This window comes from Chrysemys picta, chromosome 4 (assembly GCF_011386835.1).
Source record: "Chrysemys picta bellii isolate R12L10 chromosome 4, ASM1138683v2, whole genome shotgun sequence".
Classification (NCBI taxonomy): Eukaryota; Metazoa; Chordata; order Testudines; family Emydidae; genus Chrysemys; species Chrysemys picta.
Genome location: NC_088794.1, coordinates 33,871,090 through 33,893,329, shown reverse-complemented (window position 1 = coordinate 33,893,329; position 22,240 = coordinate 33,871,090). Strand labels below are relative to the sequence as shown.

The window sequence follows — 22,240 nt, the reverse complement described above, 5'->3', positions numbered from 1 at the left end:
CTCTTCAGCTGTACCTCTCCTCCCTGCTCCCCCCCAGCAGGCACAACTTGTTGGTGCTGAGCTGCAGCCACCAGTTGCACTTTCCACTCCTGCACAAACCCAAGCCCTAGCTGGGCTGGGAGATGGGAGGGGGAGAAATCTGACTTCTTTTACATCCCGTTATTAAAGTCCAAGCAACAAGTGTCTGCAGAGAGCGCCTGGGAATCGTTAGGAGTGAAGAGAGATACCTGACACTGCGCCGCCGCCGCTGCCTCCAGCCTCTGTGCTCCGCTGCTCCAGCTGCTGCGGCTGCTGCTGGGCGCTCTACGCTTCTAGAGCGCCAGCTGCCACTCAGCGCACGCGAATCGCGAACCCTCCCTGAACGAAGCTATCTTGAGCCAACCGAGATGCCGTCGATTTGGGCTGTACCATCCTGAAGTCGGGAGGGGGGATTGTTTATCTCCCCCCCACAGACACGCGCTATGACATAGACCACTATTATCCCCGGTTGCATTGCGCCTTGTGGCTCAAGTCACCGAAACCTCCCCCCGCCAAATCAGGTATAGTGGTATCGCCGACAGAGGGGCAATTGCCGTTGGAGGAACAGCAGCGGCGCGTGGGGGTGAAGCTACCGGACGCGGTGCAGGCCCTGCTGAGGTAACTGGCCCCACCGACTTAGGGAAGGAGAGCCCCAACCGCCCCTTCCCCGGGGTCTGGGAGGCGGAGCGGCCCCCACCCCCTTCCCAGGAGCGGTTCCCCTGCCCGGAGCCATCCACCTGGGACCGGCCCGCGCCTCTTCCCCGCAGACACCCACCGGGGTCTCCCCCTGGCTTCGCGCGCGCTTCGTACAGTGCTTGGCCAGGGAGCCCCGAGGGTCCCCTCCCCCTGTTCCGCCCGCAGCGAGCGGGCCAGGGAGATGGTCCTGGGGCAGCGCATGCACGTGGGTGGCTGTAAGGCGGGGCCCTGCCCCTGCCCCGTGCGCGGCCGGGGGCTGTTAGGAAGCGGCGCGGAGTTAAAGGGCCCGGGGTCCCGCGGAAGGGCCTGGAACCAGTCGCCGCGGCCCAGGCCCCCACCGTGAACCTTCTTGTTCCTCCTCTAAACCAACCCGCCCGGAGCCGCTGCCTGCGGCCCTTGGTTCTAGCACCGCTGGAGCGCGGAGCGCCTGTTCCACGGCACTTGAGCCACTCAGACGCTGCCCCTCCCCCCCCCCTTTTTTTAATATTCTAATCCAAGGAACGTCTCGCGGGGCAGCGTGTAGGGTGCGGACACCATATACCACCGGTGTCAACTGCTTAAACGAGTGAGGCTGTGTCTACACTGCCACTTTCAGCGCTCAAACTGGTCGTTCAGGGTGTGAAAAAACATCCCCCTGAGCGACAGAAGTTTCAGCGCTGAAAAGCGCCAGTATAGACAGCACTCCTGGCGATAAAGCTACCAGCGCTCGTTAGGGATAGCTTTTATTATCCCTGGGAGAGCTCTCCCCCGGCAATAAAGCATTGTCTACAGTACTGCCCATGTCACAGCACTGTCACGGCTGCGCTGTAACGTGGGTAGTGTAGACATACCCTATACTGCCCATGTCACAGCATTGCCTTGCCCATGCTGTAACGTGGGCAGTGTAGGTGTACCCTAAAGGGCCCTACACGGGCTCTTTAGGCACCCCAGAGTGCCTCCTGCATGGCTCTTTTTAGCAAATTTACCATCCCAGCCTTCCTATTCCTGCAATAGGGAAAGGCTCCAGCAGGGGGAAGCTGCCAGGGCCATTCACTGCGCTGTGTACATACATACATAGCGCAGTGAGGAATGGGGATGCAGCCTGCCTTTCAGGGCAGTGCAGAGCTAGGTGTGTAATGCCTGTACTCTGCACACACTGGTAAGTGCAGACATAGCCTCAGAGGATTGTGTTAAAACTGCTTGTGGACTGAAACTTGGTATCTAAGCAACAAAACATAAGTGTCTGACTTGAAAGGCTAATGTACAGCTGTTCTATACTAATAATAGGTTAATCAATCCAGTAGTAGCATTAAAATAAACAAAAGGAGAATGTTTATACTTGGGTGGTGGAGCTGACCCTTCCAGCTGTGGTGCAGTCCTGGAGTTCCCACCTCCCTTTTGCCCTATGTGAAAAACTTCCATGATAATATTTTATAGATACATCAAATGCATTCTGAGATGTAAACACAAGTGGTAAGCACGTTATTTGGTTAATGTTTTGACAGTTACTGCAAGAAAATGATTATCCCGGTCAGATGCTTCACCTGCGGCAAAATAGTTGGAAATAAGTGGGAGGCATATCTTGGCCTTCTGCAAGCAGAGTACACAGAAGGGTAAGTATTTCTTTATGCTCTTTAGCCCTGATCTTGCAAAGACTTAGCCAGAGCTGGTCTATGCTACAGAGGTAGATTGACGTAAGGCATCTTATGTTGACCTACATAACAATGGTGCTCCCATTGATGTAAATTGCCCACTACATTGACTTAATAACGCCACCTTCACGAGAGATGTAGTGCTTAGGTTGATGTAGCTAGGGTGGTGCAGTGTCTGTGTAGACACTGGAGACCCAGCCCCATCGCTGACAGTCAGCCACCAGGTTCACAGCTCTCTCATAGTGTGAATAAACCACCCCCTAAGCGACATAATTTATACCGACATAAGCATTGGTGTGGACAGCGCTAGGTGAGCGGGAGAGCTTCTCTCTCATTGGCATAGAGCAGCTACATTTACAGCCACTAGCGCCCCTGTATACTCTCTAGTATAGCCATGCCCTTAGATGAACACTGTATGGGGAAAAATAAACTGAATTCAACTTTGCCAGCAGTTTGTTACATCAAGACTGCAACTGGAAAATACGTGAAAGAGGAGGGGATGATGAGTGGAGGCCAAGATTGTCAAAAGCAACTAGTAATTTTGGGTACCTACCCACTTGAGCTGTTGCCGGAGCATGTAGTTTCTGAAAGTCAAGCCCTTTTTAAGGTGTCTTAGGTTGGACACCCAAATTTGCTAGTCATCTTTGAGAGCTGACTGAGGGTTTTTTGGGAGTATGTTGTATCCTTCAGATGAAATGATTAATCACATAATTGTCTCTCCATATTTGGTTGGAAACCATAATGCTACTCCACATTTAATACAGTCTACTTGGAGCTGCCCAAGAGCTAGAATTAGCCTGTAACTTGGAGACTTCTCTCAAGTTACACTATAAATCTCAATTATGCACCAGACAGATCCTAAGTGTCTGCTTGAACATTAGGAAGCATAACACTGTGCACTGAAAATAAGCTTTCCTTTCATAAGTAAATCATATAAATCATTTGTAATTTTTTACCAATTTATGTACAATTGGCAGATCAGAAAAATAATTCATTGTGCATTTGACAATTCATTATATACTGCTACTTCCAGTGTTTATTCTGCATAGTCTGTTTCCCTTTAAGGCAATTTCTAACAAATCCAGCTTTCTATGAGGTTTGGGGCTTAAGACTCCCAGCTTTACCAGACAGACTATGAAGATGAGATTAGTTAAAAAAAAAAACACTAAAATCTTCCCTTGCCTAGCCTTTAAACACATGGGAATTCATAATCCACCCCTTTAGCCTCTTCAGAGCTTCTTGCCAAGGTTGTAGAAAAGACTTATCTCACAACAGAGATTTTATTTCTCATTTGTGTTAGATGAATGTGCCAGGCACTACTTTTCCTAAATCCCATTGCTATCCTGGAGTGCATACTTGTAAGTGCCCTTCCAGAAAGATCACACCAATGAATGTTGTTGAGCTCAGATACTGCAGGTCCAGGAAGGAAATCATGGCAATTTGTGCTTAGCTTCATCATATACCGTTAATTATAGCTTAAAGTAACAATACAGAGCAGGTTTCTAAGATTTTTTTTTTTGTAATGCTCATTTTAATAGCTATTTATCATGGCTGTTTTCAGTGGCAGGTTGCTAACTACCATTCAGTTCCTAGATAGTGTATTTGTTTTTTCGGCCTTTAATTTAAGTAACTCTACTTGGAGGAATGCCAAAGCCATGATGAACTATTTGTATGTGGCAGAAATGTATGTTTGAGACTTGATAGGATTGTTTTGACATATTGTGGACCTGGTTCTGATCGCACTAGTGTAAATCAGGAACAATTCAACTTTGTGGAGTTACACCATTGTAATATCAGAAGAAGGGCTTCTGCCTCTAGAACTTAGGCTACGGCTACACTAGAGAGTTTACAGTGGCGCACCTGCACCAATGCAACTTAACTACTCCAGCCCCCATGAGTGGTGGTAGCAGCTCTCCTGCTGACCTAGTGCTTTCCACACCAGTGCTTATGTCACCCAGGGGAGTGGTAGAGTGTAGACATAGCTTTAGAGTTACAATGAAGCTCAAATACTGTGTTTACATGATAAATGCAGCCTGAAACAGAGCGTGCCCTAGGTGTGCACACTGATTTTTTTCATGCCATTTCATTGTATGGATTTCTATATACCCTAAGGTGAGGAGAGTTTCTGCAAGCTCCTCTCTACTGTGCTACCAGCAATGAAACTGCATACGATTTTAGGTAATGGTATGCAGCCTTCTGACAATCGTCTGGGCAGATAAATGTCAGATGCAACTGAAATCACTTATTGTAACTTAAGAAATGAGTTTGTTCCATTTTCCTATCTGAGGTTTCAAAGCAGCGTGTAGTGGCAGAAACTGCTGTCTCTCTTTAAAAAAAAAAAATTTCCTTCCTTATAAGCACTAGTTTGTGGAATGTTGAAGAAGAAAGGGAAACATCTAAGGAACTGGTGCTTCCGAGTACTGATTTAGCTGAAACTATACAATGTATAGGATTTCTAAACTTGTAGCTCATTCTTGTATTCTGCAGCTCTGACTGTCAGAACAGTATGACTTGAGAGGTCAGAATTTTCCAAAGTAACTGTTACTTCTCAGACTTAACTCTTCCCATTTGAAAAGTGTTCTGCTTTATGAAAGTATGAAGATGCAGTGTGATGCATTAGTCATGAAAACCACGACTTTCTGTGCCCTTATCACAAAAACATGCATTTATTATAACAACTTTCTCATGTACTACTTTAAGAGTAACTTCTGCACATGTTTGTTTTCCACTGGAAAACATTCTACTTGCTGTTGAAGCCCCACTCTTCAAAACCCTAAAATGAATTGAATAAAGCACTAGCAAAAACTGTAGGAGCAATCCTATGCCAACAGGTGAAAGGACTAGCTGATTTAGAATTTGTGGAACTTGTGATTCTGAGAATATTGTTTAGTCCTTATTACATCCACCCAAACATTTGACCAAGATCCAGTTAATGTAAAAGCTTCTTGGACTTCTTTCAGTCATTACAAGGAGTTCATAAGAACATAAGAAAGGCTGTACCGGGTCAGACCAAAGGTCCATCTAGCCCAGTATCCTGTCTACCGACAGTGGCCAATGCCAGGTGCCCCAGAGGGAGTGAACCTAACAGGCAATGATCAAGTGATCTCTCTCTTGCCATCCATCTCCATCCTCTGACAGACAGAGGCTAGGGACACCATTCCTTACCCGTCCTGGCTAATAGCCATTAATGGACTTAACCACCATGAATTTATCCAGTTCTCTTTTAAACTCTGTTATAGTCCTAGCCTTCACAGCCTCCTCAGGTAAGGAGTTCCACAAGTTGACTGTGCGCTGCGTGAAGAACTTCCTTTTATTTGTTTTAAACCTGCTGCCTATTAATTTCATTTGGTGACCCCTAGTTCTTGTATTATGGGAATAAGTAAATAACTTTTCCTTATCCACTTTCTCCACATCACTCATGATTTTATATACCTCTATCATATTCCCCCCTTAGTCTCCTCTTTTCCAAGCTGAAGAGTCCTAGCCTCTTTAATCTCTCCTCATATGGGACCCGTTCCAAACCCCTAATCATTTTAGTTGCCCTTTTCTGAACCTTTTCTAGTGCCAGTATATCTTTTTTGAGATGAGGAGACCACATCTGTACGCAGCTTTTGAGATGAGGGCATACCATCGATTTATATAAGGGCAATAATATATTCTCAGTCTTATTCTCTATCCCCTTTTTAATGATTCCTAACATCCTGTTTGCTTTTTTGACCACCTCTGCACACTGCGTGGACACTTTCAGAGAACTATCCACGATGACTCCAAGATCTTTTTCCTGACTTGTTGTAGCTAAATTAGCCCCCATCATATTGTGTATATATAGTTGGGGTTATTTTTTCCAATGTGCATTACTTTACATGAACTGCAGCTCTTCCCATTCAATCTCCTGTACAGTGTCACAATTTTGTTTTAAATTCATTTTGGGAATCAAATAGTGGATTATGACAGCATTGAATAATGCAAGGCTAAAGATGAATAGGATTCAGTCCATATATTTTTGGAATATCAAGCCATTCTTGAAGAAAACTGAACGACGTTTATTTATGATCCATGGTTTGGGGCTACAAAGTTCAGATGCTACCATTCATCTACTGGGAGATGTGTACAGTGAGTTAGGGTAGAATATGGTTCATGTAGTGACCAAACTTCTGATTACATTTAGCATCACTTAAGAGTAGGTAAAAGGTGAAAAATAATACAGGGCAGTTTTACAGCTAGGAAACTGACAGATTAGTTTCCCAGCTCAAACAATTACATCTTTTCAAGTGCCTTAACCACACAATTGTCCTTCCTTCCACTGTAACAGTAGCAGGGTTCCTAGTTAGTATAGATGTGACCAAACTATATCCAAGTAACTGGCTTAAAATCCCAGACAGTTTAAGGCTTTTATCACAGTAGTGGGGATGCTGTTATACTATAAGTTTCAAAACAGCAGCCTTGTTACCAGGCTAATGTTTCTGGTCATCCAGATTTTTAAACCAGAGTAGGTCCCCTTCTATGCTATCAATTGCAACAATAGTGAAACCAAGTCCCCTTTCTCAGTTATAATAATGTAAGCATGGGCTTATTTAAAAGTCATGTTCACAACCATGAAGTCTAAAAACATGTTTCCTAGCTGGAAAAACTTGCATTCAGCTGACTGGACATGGGTTGAGTTTGACATTCTCTCCCCTATGAAAGACAATCCTTCTGAACTATACATGGAGCTTTTGGATTTCCAAAAGCAGTTAATTGTGTCCCCATGAGAATTAGGCAGAGTCAGATTTACCACCTGTAAGAACAAGGTAGAAATGTCAGTTTGACTCTGTATTTAACGTTAGTTCCACAGAAAGGGTTGGACCCCCTTGTCAGATTAATTAAACAGGAAGAGCAGGCTTCAGCTATGTAGCCTGCTCAGCAGCAACACTGGAAAAGAACATTAACAGAAATAAAAGATACCTGTCCAGGAGCTCTTAAAAGCTGCCAACTACCCCTGTGTTTCTCTTGTCACTCTAGTTTAAAGTATGTTGTCACTCTTAAGTATGTTGCTTAGGGCCATTTTCAATACTACTGTTCTAAGGAATGCTTTTGCACTGTGTCATTTGTTCATTGACAGGGATGCCCTGGATGCTCTAGGATTGAAGAGATACTGTTGCCGTCGCATGCTGCTAGCCCACGTGGATCTGATTGAGAAGCTCTTGAATTATGCCCCTCTGGAGAAATAAGCAGTGGGTGGAAGGTTTCATACTGCAGCCATATGGGCCAAAAAGCACCACTAGCAAGCCTCCAGCTGGACTATTTAGGAGTTACAGAGAAATGCAAGCCATTCATACACCAGCCAATGAAGGATTTCACTTTCCAGCCACAATACTGCCCCAGCCACTAATCTCTTCCAAGGAAGCATTTGAAAGATGAAATCCAGCATTGGAGTTTAATTAAAGTATGGATGGAAGGTTTTTTACAACAGCCTGACAGTCAAGTAGGCAGCTTCCCTGTCCTTCAGTACTTTTAAGAAATTTTCACCCAGTAACAGTATTTAATAAAGTTTTTTTTATGAAATATAGCCAAGCTGTTTGGTGATTATTACAGAACTGTATTTAGTTATCCTCTTTCTCTCCCCAGTCCAATTTCAGTTGCTGGATAGGGTTTTAGTGTCCACTAAACTTGAAATTCCTTACTCCTGGTGTTAAAGTTAAAACACTACTCAATGCTGAGAAGAAATTGTTCCTTCTCTTGAGCAGTTGTCTACACTAGTGTACAGGAAAGAGGCTGGGTCTGAAGTTCTGAGTGCCAACATAGTAAGGAAAGTAGGTACTGTGTAAGAAGAGAGGTAATTTTGTAAGAGCAGATATTCCTCTTCACGGTCAGTGATAGTAGGGGGTATTTCCTACCCCTGTGAAGGAGGCAGATGACCTTCACTAGAACTTAGTTTGGGAGCACCTATGCTTCAGTTAATTTAGAACATTGACTGTGGAAAAGCTAAGGGAGCAGCGATTATAGCCCTGATCCTGCACGCACTTACATGCTTAACTTGTGAGTCGTCCCTCTAAAGCCCATTAAAACTTAAGTGAAGTTAAGCATGCATATTAGTAGTGGCAGGACAGAGGTCTATGGCCTTGATCCTGCAAGGGGCCGAGCACCTCCACCTGATTCAGCAAAGCACGTAGTCGGGGGCTCAACTTAAGAATACTTGAGCAGTCCTATTGAAGTCAAGGGGACTATTCACGTCTTAATGTAACATATGTACTTAACTTCTTTCCTGAATCAGGGCCAGAATGTTCAACAGCTTGTAGGACTGAACACTAGGTCCTCAGCAGTAACTCACATAAATCTTGGCTGTTACCTCTTTAAGAAAGAGTGAGTGTTAGATAAGTCTTTCCACCACAAGTCTGGAGGATAGTCACCCCTTAACCTCTGGATGCTGTCAGAAAAGACATCAATTTATTCTCATAGCTAAAGAAAGGACTATACTTCTCATGCACCCTTCCCAACATGTGGTACCTGTATCTCTACTGACTGAAAGACTTAGTTTCCACATACAATTCCCCCCCTCACCACCCACAAAGAGTAAGACGCACAGGTCCTGCGGTGTGTATGCCCAGAACTCTCCACTTGAGAATTCAGCTTCAGCCTACATGTAAATGTCAGACACAATTTATGGCCACACTAGGTTGCTAGAAGAAAAACTGCAGCAGATAATACAATAATTCTCTAACTTGGAGACCATATTCCTTGGCAACATTCACTTTCTTGGCACATACAGCTCAGCGGCTGAGTAAGAAGTAACTGGATTTTTTCCCATAAAGAAAACTACAAAGTTGGGTTAAACCAAATCTGGTTTCTAGAGGAGTGCTGTTTAATAACTAGGACTATTACTGGGCACAACTGCCTCAATACAGTGGTCCAGTTTTGCCATAATACCTTTCATTGGGCTTTAAACAATTCTCTCTAAAAGAGAAGTTACCAAGTTTCTAGCTATATTGATCAGTCCGAGGAATCTTGGTAGTTTAAACTTCCTTTTCAGTTTATTACTGACAGTTTTCCAACTGAACTGCTGAATGTGGAATGTTGTATTTTAAAACACATGCTTTATCCTAATGCAAAGGGCATTAAGTGATTAGTTTTGGCATTTGTGTTTCACAGTTGGATAGCTTATGTTCTGCACGTCTGCCATATTATCTAGGAAAACACATTAAAAACATTCTGTTTAAGGCTTCGTGGTTAAAGGGACACTGTCGTGTACATTAGGTACCTTTTCAAAAGTAGACTCTTCCATTGGAGAACAATCCTGCACACTAGTGTATGGGGGCTGGATTAGATGAGCTAACATGGATTTATTTCTAGTCATAATTCCTTTGATATTAAGCAAGTACCCTGTTTTTACACACTTTAAAAAAGTCATCTTGGGGACACAAGTCTATTTTCTTTCAGAACAGATGCAACACAATGTAGTGTGATAATAGAGGCAGTAGCTCTAGAGCTCTGTTTGTGTAGGTCCTACAATGGAAATAGTGATTCATTTACTAAAACCACAGATATAGTTCAAAAGACATGGAGGGGGGCTCAACAGACATGCTTCTCTCGGGCTCCCATTGTGTTTGTGCTTAAATCTTGGACTTTCCTACCTTATGACTCCAAATTGAGTCTCTCTTAAAAAAAAGTGGGGGGGGGAGGAAGGGGAGAAATGGTAAGTCACAGTAAACAAGCACTGGGGAAAAAAAATACAGCACAGTAGACAACCTGTCTGCACCATAGTCCTAGCTAAGGTCCTGGATATGTCAAACATCCTGAGATTTGATATCAGCACAGAAAATGACCTGTCATAAGATCACACAAATGGACAATGTACTGGAGGACCAGGCTAGTGCTTGCCTCAACACCACAAACCCAGAGCTTTAGGGATAAAGAAGGTGGAAGGTGCTGAGCAGGAATGAGCACAAAACACTGGAAGATGCAACAGAGGTACATGAAGTACTTAGCTACAAAATTGAAGTGTTAGCTCAATCTGTCAACCTATACTTTGCTAATTTTGGAACTACAGATAAGGAAGAATCTAGTTAGTTAGCTAATTAGAAAACCTAGAGGCTGATCTCATCGGTATGAAGAAACTAGCATACAGAGTCCTTATGGCTTTAGTCATATTTCATAAGCAGTAAGGAAACGGAGTTCTCCAACTTTCTTCTGATACTGCTCTTAATACAGTCCGTGGCCTGAGAGCCATCTGTAGTGCTTTCCCAGCTACATGCTTTTATCCCTCTGAAGCAAAGCTTTTTAGGAAGAAAATTTAGGTTGTATTGTACCTAGCCAAATGCAAACATGTAAGAGACAAGACATAAGAGGACTGTGAGGCAGCAAAAAGACTGAGCATATAATGCTACAGCAGCTTGTGAAGTTGTGCCATAGACACTAAGGCCCAGATCCAAAGGAACTTAGGTGGTGCAACACTGATCATCCCTGTGTCTAACTTCTAGGGACGGGTTGGGGGAGCGGGGAAGTCATAGGAACAACACTGATCCAGAAAGCCTCTTTAGTGCTTTAACCACCAAATATGGGATTTCTGATGTGGGGCTCCCTCAGTCTCGTGTTGAAGTTGTTCCACTGGGGATAAACAATTGGAAAGTGATTGAAGCAGGGGGACTGGACCCTGAGTCTCCCACCTCCTAAGCGGATGCCCTAACCACTAGGCTACCCATACACTCTCTCTCTCCCCAAACCCTAGATTTTGGCAAATGTGGATTGAGGCCAAAGGCTGGCTGTTCAATTGGTAGAAACTGGCATGACAGGTTATGGAGCTATGCCAATTTACATCAGCTGAGCTGGACCAAGACTAAGATGAACACTTGTGTACCTATGTAGGGACTGACATGTTCTGAAAGATGTCGGGTAATGTGTGTTTGGAGTTCAGAAACAGAATGTCATCAAACCCTCCATCGCACTGGTGAGATGAAAAACCAACACGGTCTGTATTTTTTGAGTGTGGAATAGGTGTATAGAGTGCTTTCAGTTCATTCCAGTCATCAAAACAACACAGTAATTAGAGTTCTAAGCATTTGAGGGCGTTTCTATTTCTAAAATAGAATGTGTAGGTTTTTCAAGAACACCCCCTCTCCCCACTCCTACACCCATTCTTATCTATTTAAGCTGTTTGGAAAAAGTAATGTTTACATTGGGAAAGTCCAGTTGTCTTTCCTATTTTAGAGGTGGGTTTTTTTAAATGTTCAGTGCAGAACCCATTACAGGCTACTAAATGGAAGTACTTATTCTGGGCCAATGGGTGCATCCCCATTGATTTCATTGGGGTTGCACCCACGTGGAAGAGAAGAATTTGGCGCTGGCTCTGTGTGCTGCTGAGTAGATAATTTAATATCTGCACTAAAGAATAAAGATCCCAAACCTGTAAGGAACTCCATTCAGGCAGATCCCTGTGTCCACATAGTGCTCCTTGCAGAATCAGGGCCTTAGCAGGCAGTCATGTGTTTACAAGAACTTGAATCTCCTGCACATTTTGTATTATTGTTGCACATAGTCAGCATTTGTGTTAGACTGCTGTCATTACACAGGAAGTGAATTTAAGTGTAGACAGGACACTTGAGTTCTTGAATACAGTTCTGAATCCCCAAAAAATTAAGTCACTTTATTACAGGGAGTTCCAAGGCTATTATAATACTTTAATTACAACTGTGTAACTATCACAGGATGCATTTGCATTTCTCCCATGAGTCTGTAAATATGAGCATAGTATCGGGAAGGCTATTTCTGGAAAATGCTTACACTAATAGTTTTTCTGAATACTTAGTGTTCCATCTTGCTCCCATAAAAGACTGTCTGGTAGGTGGTTTGCCCTTAACATTGAGCCCAGAGGTGAAATCCTAGCTCCAATGAAGTCAATGAGAGTTCTGCCACGGACCTCATTGGGGCCAGGATTTCACCCCTGGTCCTTTGTCTATGAATGCTCCAAGAGTGGTTCTCTTCCTACAGCTGTCACCAGGGCCGGCTCTAGGCACCAGCAAAGCAAGCACGTGCTTGGGGCAGCCCATTTGCAGGGGCGGCAGGGATCCAGCATGGGAGCTGAGAACCAACAGGGGGCCCTGGGAGCTGTAGTTCCTTGGTTAGCTCCCTGCCTATAGAGCCAGCCCTGGAGCAGGGAAAGAACTGCATTTCCCAGCATTCCCTTGGCCACTACCAACAGGAAAGAGGGGGAGGGAGGGAGGGAGCTGAGACCTCATGCTGCAGCCTGCTATGAATGGAGAGCTGCACTGTGAAGGTAGAGAAACCATATTTTAACATTCAAAAAATAGGACACTCCATGGGGAGGGAGGGTAGCCCCACCCTGCCACCATCCACTCCCTCCGACTACCCCCCACAGAAACCCCAACCCATCCAACCCCCCTGTTCCCTGATCATCCCCTCCTAGGAGCCCTGCCCCAACTGCCCCCCAGGACCCCACCCCCTATCTAAACCCCACTGGTCCTTGTCCCCTGATTGCCCCCTCCTGGGACCCCACCCCCATCTAAGCCTCCCTTCTCCTTGTCCCCAACTGCCCCCTCCTGAGACCCTCCCCCCCAACTTACCCCCTAGGACCTCACCCCCTACCTGTCCCCTGACAAACCCCTGGGACTCCCATGCCTATCCAACCTCTGCCTGTCCCCTGACTGCCCCCCCCAAACCCCTGACCCATCTAACTCCCCTTCTCCTTGTCCCTTGACTGCCCCCCCCCCAGAACCCCCTACCCCTTCTCCAACCCCCCAGTCCCCTTACTGTGCCACTCAGACCAGCGTGTCTGGCTTCGCACAGCTCCAGACACGCTGCTGCATACATGCTGCCGTGCTCCCCTGCGGAGCCACAGCCCCCCCCCCCACCCCCCCCAAGCACCTGCCTTCCAGATCTGAATTTTGAGGTGCCAAGAGTGCTCAAGCTCAGTTTGGGCAGCTGTTACTTCATTTCTCCCAAATCAAATATACTGATCCACTGTAACTTGCTGTAGAAAAAGTAGGATAAAATTGAGCAAGAAATGCTTCCCAGTGGTTATTAGGACTGGAATTGCTATTTTCAACAGCCATTGCCTTTTGTTTGTTTGTTTGTTTGTTTGTTTAAAAGGAAGACAGTGATATTGCATTGGCAAATTCCCCATAGAAAGAAAGAGTGGAAGAAAAGAATAATAAAGGCACCTCAACTTTTCCTCATTTATGTAGGACAGTCTTATAATATGCATCCAGATATCCCCCAATCACACAAGCTGAAAATTGTTCCACTTTACTGCAGTTCTGGTTCCCATATGGGTACAATCCTGTCGGTGTTCTGTGCACATCCAAAATTCCTGCTGAATGACCCGCCCTGGGAGCGAGTTACCAGTGACCCAGGGCTGCGGCGGAAGGAGGCTGCAGGGCGGGGGTGGGGAAAGAGAGCCCAGGGCTGGGGCGGCAGGAGGTGTGTGTGTGGGGCAGTGGTGGGAAGGTAGGGGGGAGCTCAGAGCTGGGGCGGCAGGTGTGTGTGTGGGGGAGAGCCCAGGGTTGGGGCAGCAGGGGGGTGCGGCGAGGAGCCCAGGGCTGGGAGGGGGGGGGGGGGGGGGGGGAGGGCAGCCAAAAATTTTTTTGCTTGGGGCGGCAAAAAACCTAGAGCCGGCCCTGGCTGTCACTTAGATGTTGTGTAAGAAAGATGAAGGAGAAATGCTAGAGTCTAACATGAGCACATCAGATTGTCTTTCTAGGCCACCAAGTCTATTTGAAAAGAGTCATCAAACTGATGCACAGCAGAAATAATCAATATTGAACCTTGAAAGCTAAGATGGGTTTTGTTTTGTTTGGCAAACTTGATCCACCCAGAAGGGAGAACTTTTCACTTCAGCTTACTTTACTCAGAAACACACTACAGAAAGAGATCATGCTACTGGGGCAACGCTAAATTAAATGTAGAAATCTGTTAGCTAAAGGACCTGTCGATATCACAGAGATTTCACCACAGTATCGTCGCTTACCTGCTTCATAATCATTCCTATTTTTCAAGTGGAGTTTGGAATTCTATGTTGGAAGGATTCATCTGAGATTATATTAACCTGAAACTAGAACACACATAAAATAAAAACAACGTTAATAGAAAGAATTAAACAACTAAAAGCAACCTGAATTATAGGCTGAGTCACTGGCTGTTCAGTGCCTAGCACAATGGGGCCTGATCTTTGACTGGGTTTTTAGGACTCTAACAAAAATGGTGAATGAGCAATATGAGACAGCTATTTAAGGGGGGAAGGGATATCTCAGTGGTTTGAGCATTGGCCTGCTAAACCCAGGGTTGTGAGCTCAATCCTGAAGGGGGCCATTTAGGGATCTGGGGCAAAAAAAATCTGTCAGGGATGGTACTTGGTCCTGCTGTGAAGGCAGGGGACTGGACTTGATGATCTTTCAAGGTCCCTTCCAGCTCTATGAGATAGGTATATCTCCATATTAGAAGTTCTTCAGGGTAGAGATTGTGCTAGATCCTCTACAAAAGCATAAGACACAATGGGGCATCAGTATTATTACAACATTGTTTATAGTTCTTTGAAACGGCAATTTTAACGAAGATATTCTTGCTCCCACCTGTGCAGCACATGAACTGAAATACATTTAGTGCAGCTGCGCACAAAATCTTGGGCCTCAGACCTTCAAGGGCAGTTCTACTCTGAAAAGTGACCTTGTAAACATCTCATTGGAGGGTTCCATGTTTACTGTCTCATCAGTGACTCCAGATCAAGTATCCAGAGTTTACGTGATTTTCCAGCTGCCAGTCCTGCAAATTCAACCTGGACTTTGATACTGTTGATGAATGAAGATATAACATAGTCCTTTATGCTAGAGATCTGCACCTCCACTCGAGATTAACACGGGAGCATTCCTAGGAGGATCTCTACATACCAGCACTTTGTAAGAGGAGTTTGCACCTGCTGTGGATCTGGCACCCTATTTACAGAGCGATACACACAGTCAAAGCCTCAGTGAGCCAGTCAGACACCTCCTTTCATAATGCCCCTCTATAGGACTATAACCAAGATGCAGCACCCCAGAGCAGTGGACATGATTTCCATAGCCTGACCCAATTTTTCGTGGTGCCTACTCTACATGTGCTGTGCTGAATGTAATCATAATGCCTTGTAAGAGCTGAATCAGAAATAGATGCAGGAAAATCCTTTATTTATCCTTCCCAAATGTAAGAGCAAAAGCTTTAATAAAACCGGTTGGTTATTTTCTGCTTTTGGGGGCAGACCTAATGGTGATCAAAGGAAGCATTTCATCAGCTGTTGGGTGTGCAAGGAATAAGCATAGTTAACACTCCTACAAAGCCAAATATTAGGGGCTCTGGCCCAAGTTTTCCAGAAGTGACTAGTGACTTTGCATGCCCAATATGAGGCAACTTGAAGGAGCCTGGGTTTCAGAGGGCAGATGCTCAGGACTTTCTGAATATCAGACCCCCTCTACAAGGTGTCTTAAGTTGGGCACCCCAAAAGTCACCAGTTGCTTTTGAAAAATTTAGGCCTGTGGTTTTAAATAAGAAGGACCTGAGCCAAAACGTTAGGATCCACACTTGGTTCAGTATCAGCACCCTGTCTACTTGAAATTAACTAGACAAGGGCCTGCACTAAACCCTTGAATTTGAATGTGTTCTACCTCTTCTTAATACCAATGATATCTCAATGCTTTAAATATGCCATGTGTATTAAACAAAATCATCATCAATACCTCTCTTTAGGGACCTGATCTGGGATGCTGACCTCAATGAGCTTCAAATGTGGCCCAACAGCCCGATCTGATCCTCCCTTGACAGGCTGGGATGTTTCCCATCTCTCTGCCCCAATGAAGGCCACGTTAACTACTTGCCAGGAGCAGAAAGACCCCACCTAATTAGTACACTCATTTGCATAACTTAAAAACAAGCAGTAAATATGCACAGCTATGGGGAAAAAAGGACCAGCTTGTAGGTAAGGTACTGGGCTGGGTCTCAGGAGATCTGAGCGCAGTAGCAGAGCCAAGGACAAATTTCCCAAGTGAGCTTAGACAAGTCACCTAATTTCTCTGTGCCTCAATTTCTCCCACTTGTGAGACAGCTAGCTAGTTTATGAGGCTTTCAGATACCGTTATGACAAGCACCATAGAAAAGTCTTCAGCTGATGTAATAGTCCTAACATTTGCTTCTACTTGTATCTTTCCAGACTGATAAATAGAAGTGACTTTTTGAAGACTGCAGTTCACTTGCAGTAAGTTGATCAGCTTCATACTCATTCTGCAATTACAGCACAGCCAGGAACTAGGTTCTATTATTCCTCTATGGGTTGTGTTCAGCCCTTGGGCACCGTACTGTGCACTCCTGCAATATTGGATGGACCTTTTACTGGGAATTTAATTATGTACAGAAACCCTACCCCAGGGCTGGCAGACACACACAGTGAAGAACACAACAGGTAGGTTAACCACTTTAACCATCCCTTTCTAGATATATTTCCTGCTTTCCCTTTATTTAATAACTTGTTTAAAAACTGCTAGTGGGAAAGGAGAAAACCTCATAAGTTCTCCAACAGGTGGAGTCTTTAAATCAAGGTGGGATCTCTTTCTAGAAGAGATACTCAAGTTCAATGAATAGTTGTTGGGCTTGAAAGTCTATGCAAAATTTCAGATTATATTATCATCACAGTAGTCGTTGCTAGTCTAAAATCTATCAGGTTATAGCCTAGTGATCTCAACTTGTTTATTCACAGACTGCTGTGACTACTACAAGCTATGGGGGTTTTCACTAAGCAGGGCCGGCTCCAGCTTTTCTGCTGCCCCACGCAGAAAAAAAAAAAAAAAAAAAAAAAAAGGACGAGCGGCGGCACTTCGGCGGCAGCCCAATCACGGTGCTTCTTCTGCTGCAGTTTGGCTGTGGGTCCTTCCTCTCTTCCTCTTCAGCAGCAATTCAGCGGCAGCTCAAAGAGGAAGAGACAGATGAGGGACCCGCTGCCGAACTGCCGCTGAAGACATGGACATACCGCCCCGATACCGGACGGAGTGCCACCCCTTTGAATTGGCCGCCCCAAGCACCTGCTTCCTACACTGGTGCCTGGAGCCGACTCTGTCACTAAGGCCTGTCTATATTACTAGTGTTAGCCTTGTTCAGATACGAATGAGACGAGATGAGTAGCACTAAATGTAACTGACTAGTCATCACAGACAGGGCAAACTATGTTCAGCACTGTGTCAGCTATTCACGATTAAACTCTGGGTTGCTGAAACAGAACTTGTCTTTGTCTACACTTACCAGTCAGTACCATGCCAGCTAACATGACTTTTACTGCATTTAAAGACAATTGGTAACATTTTCTAATATACAGAAGCCCTAAAGCTAACTGTGCCCTGAAAAGTTGGAAGTTCAGTACTTTTATAATTAAGCTTACAAATAAATTCACAATAATGAAATACTTAACATCTGGGCTGGAAGTGTAGAACAAGAGGCTTTGCTTAAGTTCATGCTAGAAATTTAACAAAGCGAAACTGAATTAACTTTGTCTTGCGCTGTAGGCCTTTTCTAGTGCAGCTCAAGCTATTAACTGTACTTTTTTCTAACTAGCAATAGCAGTTAGACCAGGAGGACTTCCTCCAGGAATGATCTAGTAAATGAAAGCATTAAGTTAATAATGGCTTGAGCATGTCAGATCATTATGGAGAAAGCCTACAGCACCAAGCATTGCTAACTTGATTTTTTTATTGTCAGCGTGGCTTTAAGAAAACCCCCTTTGGTTCCAGTCATTGTTAACTGTGGCCTTGACAAATGGCTGTTCTTCTCCATTAAGCATAATTTCAAGAGGCAAAAAATAATTAAAATCCACTGTTGAATAATTGTTTGTTTGCCGAACAAAGCCACCCCTATCATTCTCTAGGGATTATTGAGTTACCCCAACCAAGTTACTGCTGAAGGAGATTCACATCAACATCAGACACTGTGATGGGCAAGAGAAACGTGATGGCGGTGGAGGAAAAAAAAAAAATAAGTCACCGGGTCAGCTACAAAAGGGAACATTTCAAGATGCACAATAGCAGGGCTTGATGGTTACAGAGAAACTCTGGAAGGGAGGTGGCTGGGGAAGGCCGGAGTTCCAATTCTTTTTATGGGATAGACTTACCGTTGATTTCCTTGGAAAGAATTCTGCCCATCATTTAGTCACATTAATACTACAGTTTAGAATGCCCTTGTGCCACCCCCCCCCCCCAACACCTTACCAGTAGACAGAAAGCCCACCCTATACTACCTCAGCCCTCCGCCAATGCCGACTCAACTAGATAGGCTATACAGCATGCCCAGAAGGACAGCTAATTCAGATCTTGATCCAGGGCAGATCATTTCAAAGGAAAGTGACCCTTCCAGAGAATTCGCTGCCAGCAGTGCCCTCCCTTCTGCTTAAAATGTTTTATAACTTCCCCTCTTCCCTCCCTTCAAAATCCTCTCCTAGGCTGAAGTTTCTAATGCTTGTTCCATAATTATTTATTACTTAGGGAAATGTGCATGAGCCAAGCATGAAAAGATGGTGCTTTGGGCCCCAATCCTCCAATGATCTCTCTCTGGAAGGACCCCCAAGGAGCTCAGTTTAAATCAATGGGGGTCTACCTGCATCCTTGCTTGATCAGAAAGTTACATCTTTCTACATCTTTCTCCTATGCCTTAAAAATATAGTGTTCAGATATCTCAAAAAACAGCCATTGGATCATATCCAAATATAAATCCATCACAACAACTAGGGAAAACACAACAGGTAATATATTGGAAGAGGAGCACACTGAGGCCAAGAGAATATGGTCTCCATTTCTAGCTATACTATTCATAACTGAAGCCAGGTATCATGTTGCTATATTAGTATGTGGTATTGATTTGTTCTTAATACAGTGAAATGCCCCTATAATGAACTCTGCTGTGCCCTTAATGATTTCATATCAAAAGATGTTATGTGCCTTGCTCATAACAGGGTAACTGCAGCTCCAAAAATAGCAAACCTCATAATAAAATGTTATGGAGGATCCTGGATTTCAATATAAAAAGGACTTGGCTGTACTCAAGGGCTTACTGGAAACAAATGCATACTTAAGGGTTGTATTAAAGTCATGTCAGTAACCAAATTACACCAGCACCAGGAGATGCTACTTCAGGCAGTGACTGAGCCCTGGGTCCCCGAGACACTTGTAGACAGATGCTGTACAGAGTGAATTTAATCCCATGGCACGGCCAGGACCAGATGACAAGAAAGCAGCTGGGTTCCCCAGCTTCTGACAGCTGCTGACTAGGGAAGGGTGGAGTGCAGAGGAGGGCTGTAATAACGGGAAAGAAACCATAAAAAAAAGACTCCGAATTTAAGGAACGCCTGCATTCTAAATCTGTCTCTGTCACTGATTCATAATGTTGCCTCGGGCATGTCACTTTATCTAGCTCTCCCAATCTATAGAGGGAATAAATCCATTTATCTCCCTCCGTGGAGATTTTGGGAGATTTGTTATTCAGTGTTTGTGGGGGGGACAGTTTTCCAAGGGCTCACCACCCACAATTAGGGCCCGACATTCAAGAGATCTCAGCTCCCGTTTAGGCACATAAATCAGGGCCAGGTGTTCAACAGCACTCAGTGTCCAGGAGCTTCCATTGTGATGCTCATGGCCAGACTGTCAAGAAAGCACAGCCCCCCCAATGTGCTTTGCCCTTGCAAAAAGTGGGCCTAGCGTGTTCTGAAGCACTACACATGCTAAGATATTACTATGAAAAGTTACTGGATTACACACTGCTGAAGGTCTAAGAACTGCTTCAATAATGCAGTTGCCTCACTTTCTCATTTTATACAGCAATAGCCTGCACATGGGCCTTATATAAGAGAAATATTGACGCTGGCAGTGGAATACAGATTGAGAACAGCAGTGGAGTCAGCCATGAAGCTCTGTGGAGCAGGAATGGAGAAAAAGGGAAGAGAATTAATTGTTGGCATCCTATAAACCACAGGCGGTGTGTTAATTACCAGGATATCTACCAACTAACATACACCAGAAACAATAGGGCAAGACTTGCAACTGATGAGAGAACAAATTCCCTGTTTTAAATAGTTAAGAAGTGAGGCACTAGGGGATTTAGGGCCTGATCTAAAGCTCACTGAGGTCAGTGGGAATCTTTCCTTGGCCTTTGGATCAGGCCCTTAGAAGTGATCACTAATAAAGAGGAAGTCAGAGTTCCCCCTGATACGCGAACAGCCCTCTCCTCACTCTGCCAGCAGTGCTTCCAGCAGGGGTCACTGATCTCTAGCAAGGTCTGCACACCCACTTGTCAGTTTCACTCGCTTGTTGCAAGCAAGTGCATTTTCAAGTCGTGCTAATATAGTAGGGGAATCAATATGTCAGTCCCTTATGAGAGAACAACACGATAAGCGATAAGCAACACAGGTTCATAAAGAACAGATCGTACCAGACAAACCTGATTGCCTCCTTTGACAAAATTGCAGATTTAGCTGACAAAGGGAATGAAGAGAATTTAATATAGCTAGATGAAGACAGGCTTTAGGCAGAGTCCCTTGTGGAAAAATAGGGATGAGTTGTCTTCTGATTAGAAGACATCAGAGAGTTTCCCGTTATCCAGTGCTGTAGAGAGAAATAGTCATATAAACAAACAAGTTGCTAAGAAAATCCAAGTACAAGTTTCAACACTTCCATGGGAGAGACTGGCTGCAAAGTCATCACACAGAGTCCAGCCACAATCCTGGGAAATAGCTGAACCTGGGAGGAAAGTTTCTATATCTCCCCACCCCCAAAGAGGGGACTTAATGGCACTTACCTTATACAAGAGATGTTTAAGGAGACGCTGGAAAGATCCACTTCCTGTTCCTACTCTCCCTTTCCTACAACCCCTCTTCTTCTCTCTCCTACCTCCTCAGTGCTCCTTTCACACACACACACAGAAATAAGATGTCAGTTGATTAGCAAGCACATACACTCCACCCTGCTTCTTTGCTCTATTCTTCCCCCAGCCCAAGGCCCTTATCTTGGCAATGAGCTCAACATCCTCCCTGCCCCAGCATTGAGTTCATTAGAGCATATGGACACCTTGCTAGGAGAAACTTCCGGTTAGGGAGGGTACCGAAGCCAAGCTAATCACCGGAATGTGCCACACCTGGAGTCTTATACTCTTTAGCCTGTTTTCAAGCAGATGAACAGGGGGATCTCTCCTTTCCCCTCACACCTGTAGATAACGGGAAAGCAGTTCAGAGGTGTTAACTTGGACTGTAAGCTGTTGAGGTATGGACTGTCGTTTGCTCTACCGGCAAAGTTCCTGAGAAGCAATGAGTCGCAGATGTCAGTGCAATTTCTTTTCTTTAACAATTGCATCTGCAACATCATGGATGATAACAGATTCAGTATCTTCCTCAGAAAAACTCTAAACTGTTGCCACTCAATCTCTAGCCTACTTCCTGTTAGATACCTGCAGGGCCCACAAGATGACACTGTGCTACAATGTGTGCGCACAGCCCCTAGCGCAGTGGGACCCCATCTCAGCTGAGGACTAGTGCTAGTGCAATAGAAAGCGAAGCACTTTCCAAGGGTGAGTGGAGAATACAGTTTATCTGTGTTCATATACAAATTCCAGAAATCTTTTGCCTATAAAACAAACAGAATTGAATTAACTCAAAGCAAAACGCTATTTGCCACCAAACAAAAATTGAAATACTTGCTGAAACTAGATTTGTTTTCCTGATTGAAATCAATGTAATAGAAATGCGGTTGACGTTCAGCATTTTCATGGCTACATAACTGCTTCGGTGCAATAATTCTTCTTATTATTTCTATTACAGGAGCACTTTCAGGTTCCCAGACAGATAAGAGTTGGGCTAGGCATTGTGCATATACACTGTAAGAGAAACCTGACAAGCTAAAGGGACAAGACAA

General features: G+C 44.5%; 2 protein-coding genes across 9 annotated transcripts in view; one reads left to right on the top strand and one right to left on the bottom strand.

Annotated features, from left to right (window-relative positions):
• TSPAN4 (tetraspanin 4) overlaps window positions 1-365 on the bottom strand; it is a 716,150-nt gene extending 715,785 nt beyond the window's left edge. For all 8 annotated transcript variants that reach the window (XM_065594660.1, XM_065594664.1, XM_065594659.1 and 5 more), the window contains exon 1: window positions 228-365. The gene's annotated coding sequence lies outside the window, so the exon portion shown is untranslated. The remainder of the gene's footprint in view (window positions 1-227) is intronic.
• A 135-nt stretch (window positions 366-500) lies between these two features.
• POLR2L (RNA polymerase II, I and III subunit L) lies at window positions 501-7,893 on the top strand. Its single transcript, XM_008173014.4, has 3 exons — window positions 501-636; window positions 2,199-2,306; window positions 7,447-7,893. The coding sequence occupies exons 2-3, from the start codon at window positions 2,212-2,214 to the stop codon at window positions 7,553-7,555; spliced, it is 204 nt and encodes a 67-aa protein (XP_008171236.1). The 5' UTR covers window positions 501-636; window positions 2,199-2,211; the 3' UTR covers window positions 7,556-7,893.
• The last annotated feature ends 14,347 nt before the right edge of the window (window positions 7,894-22,240 follow it).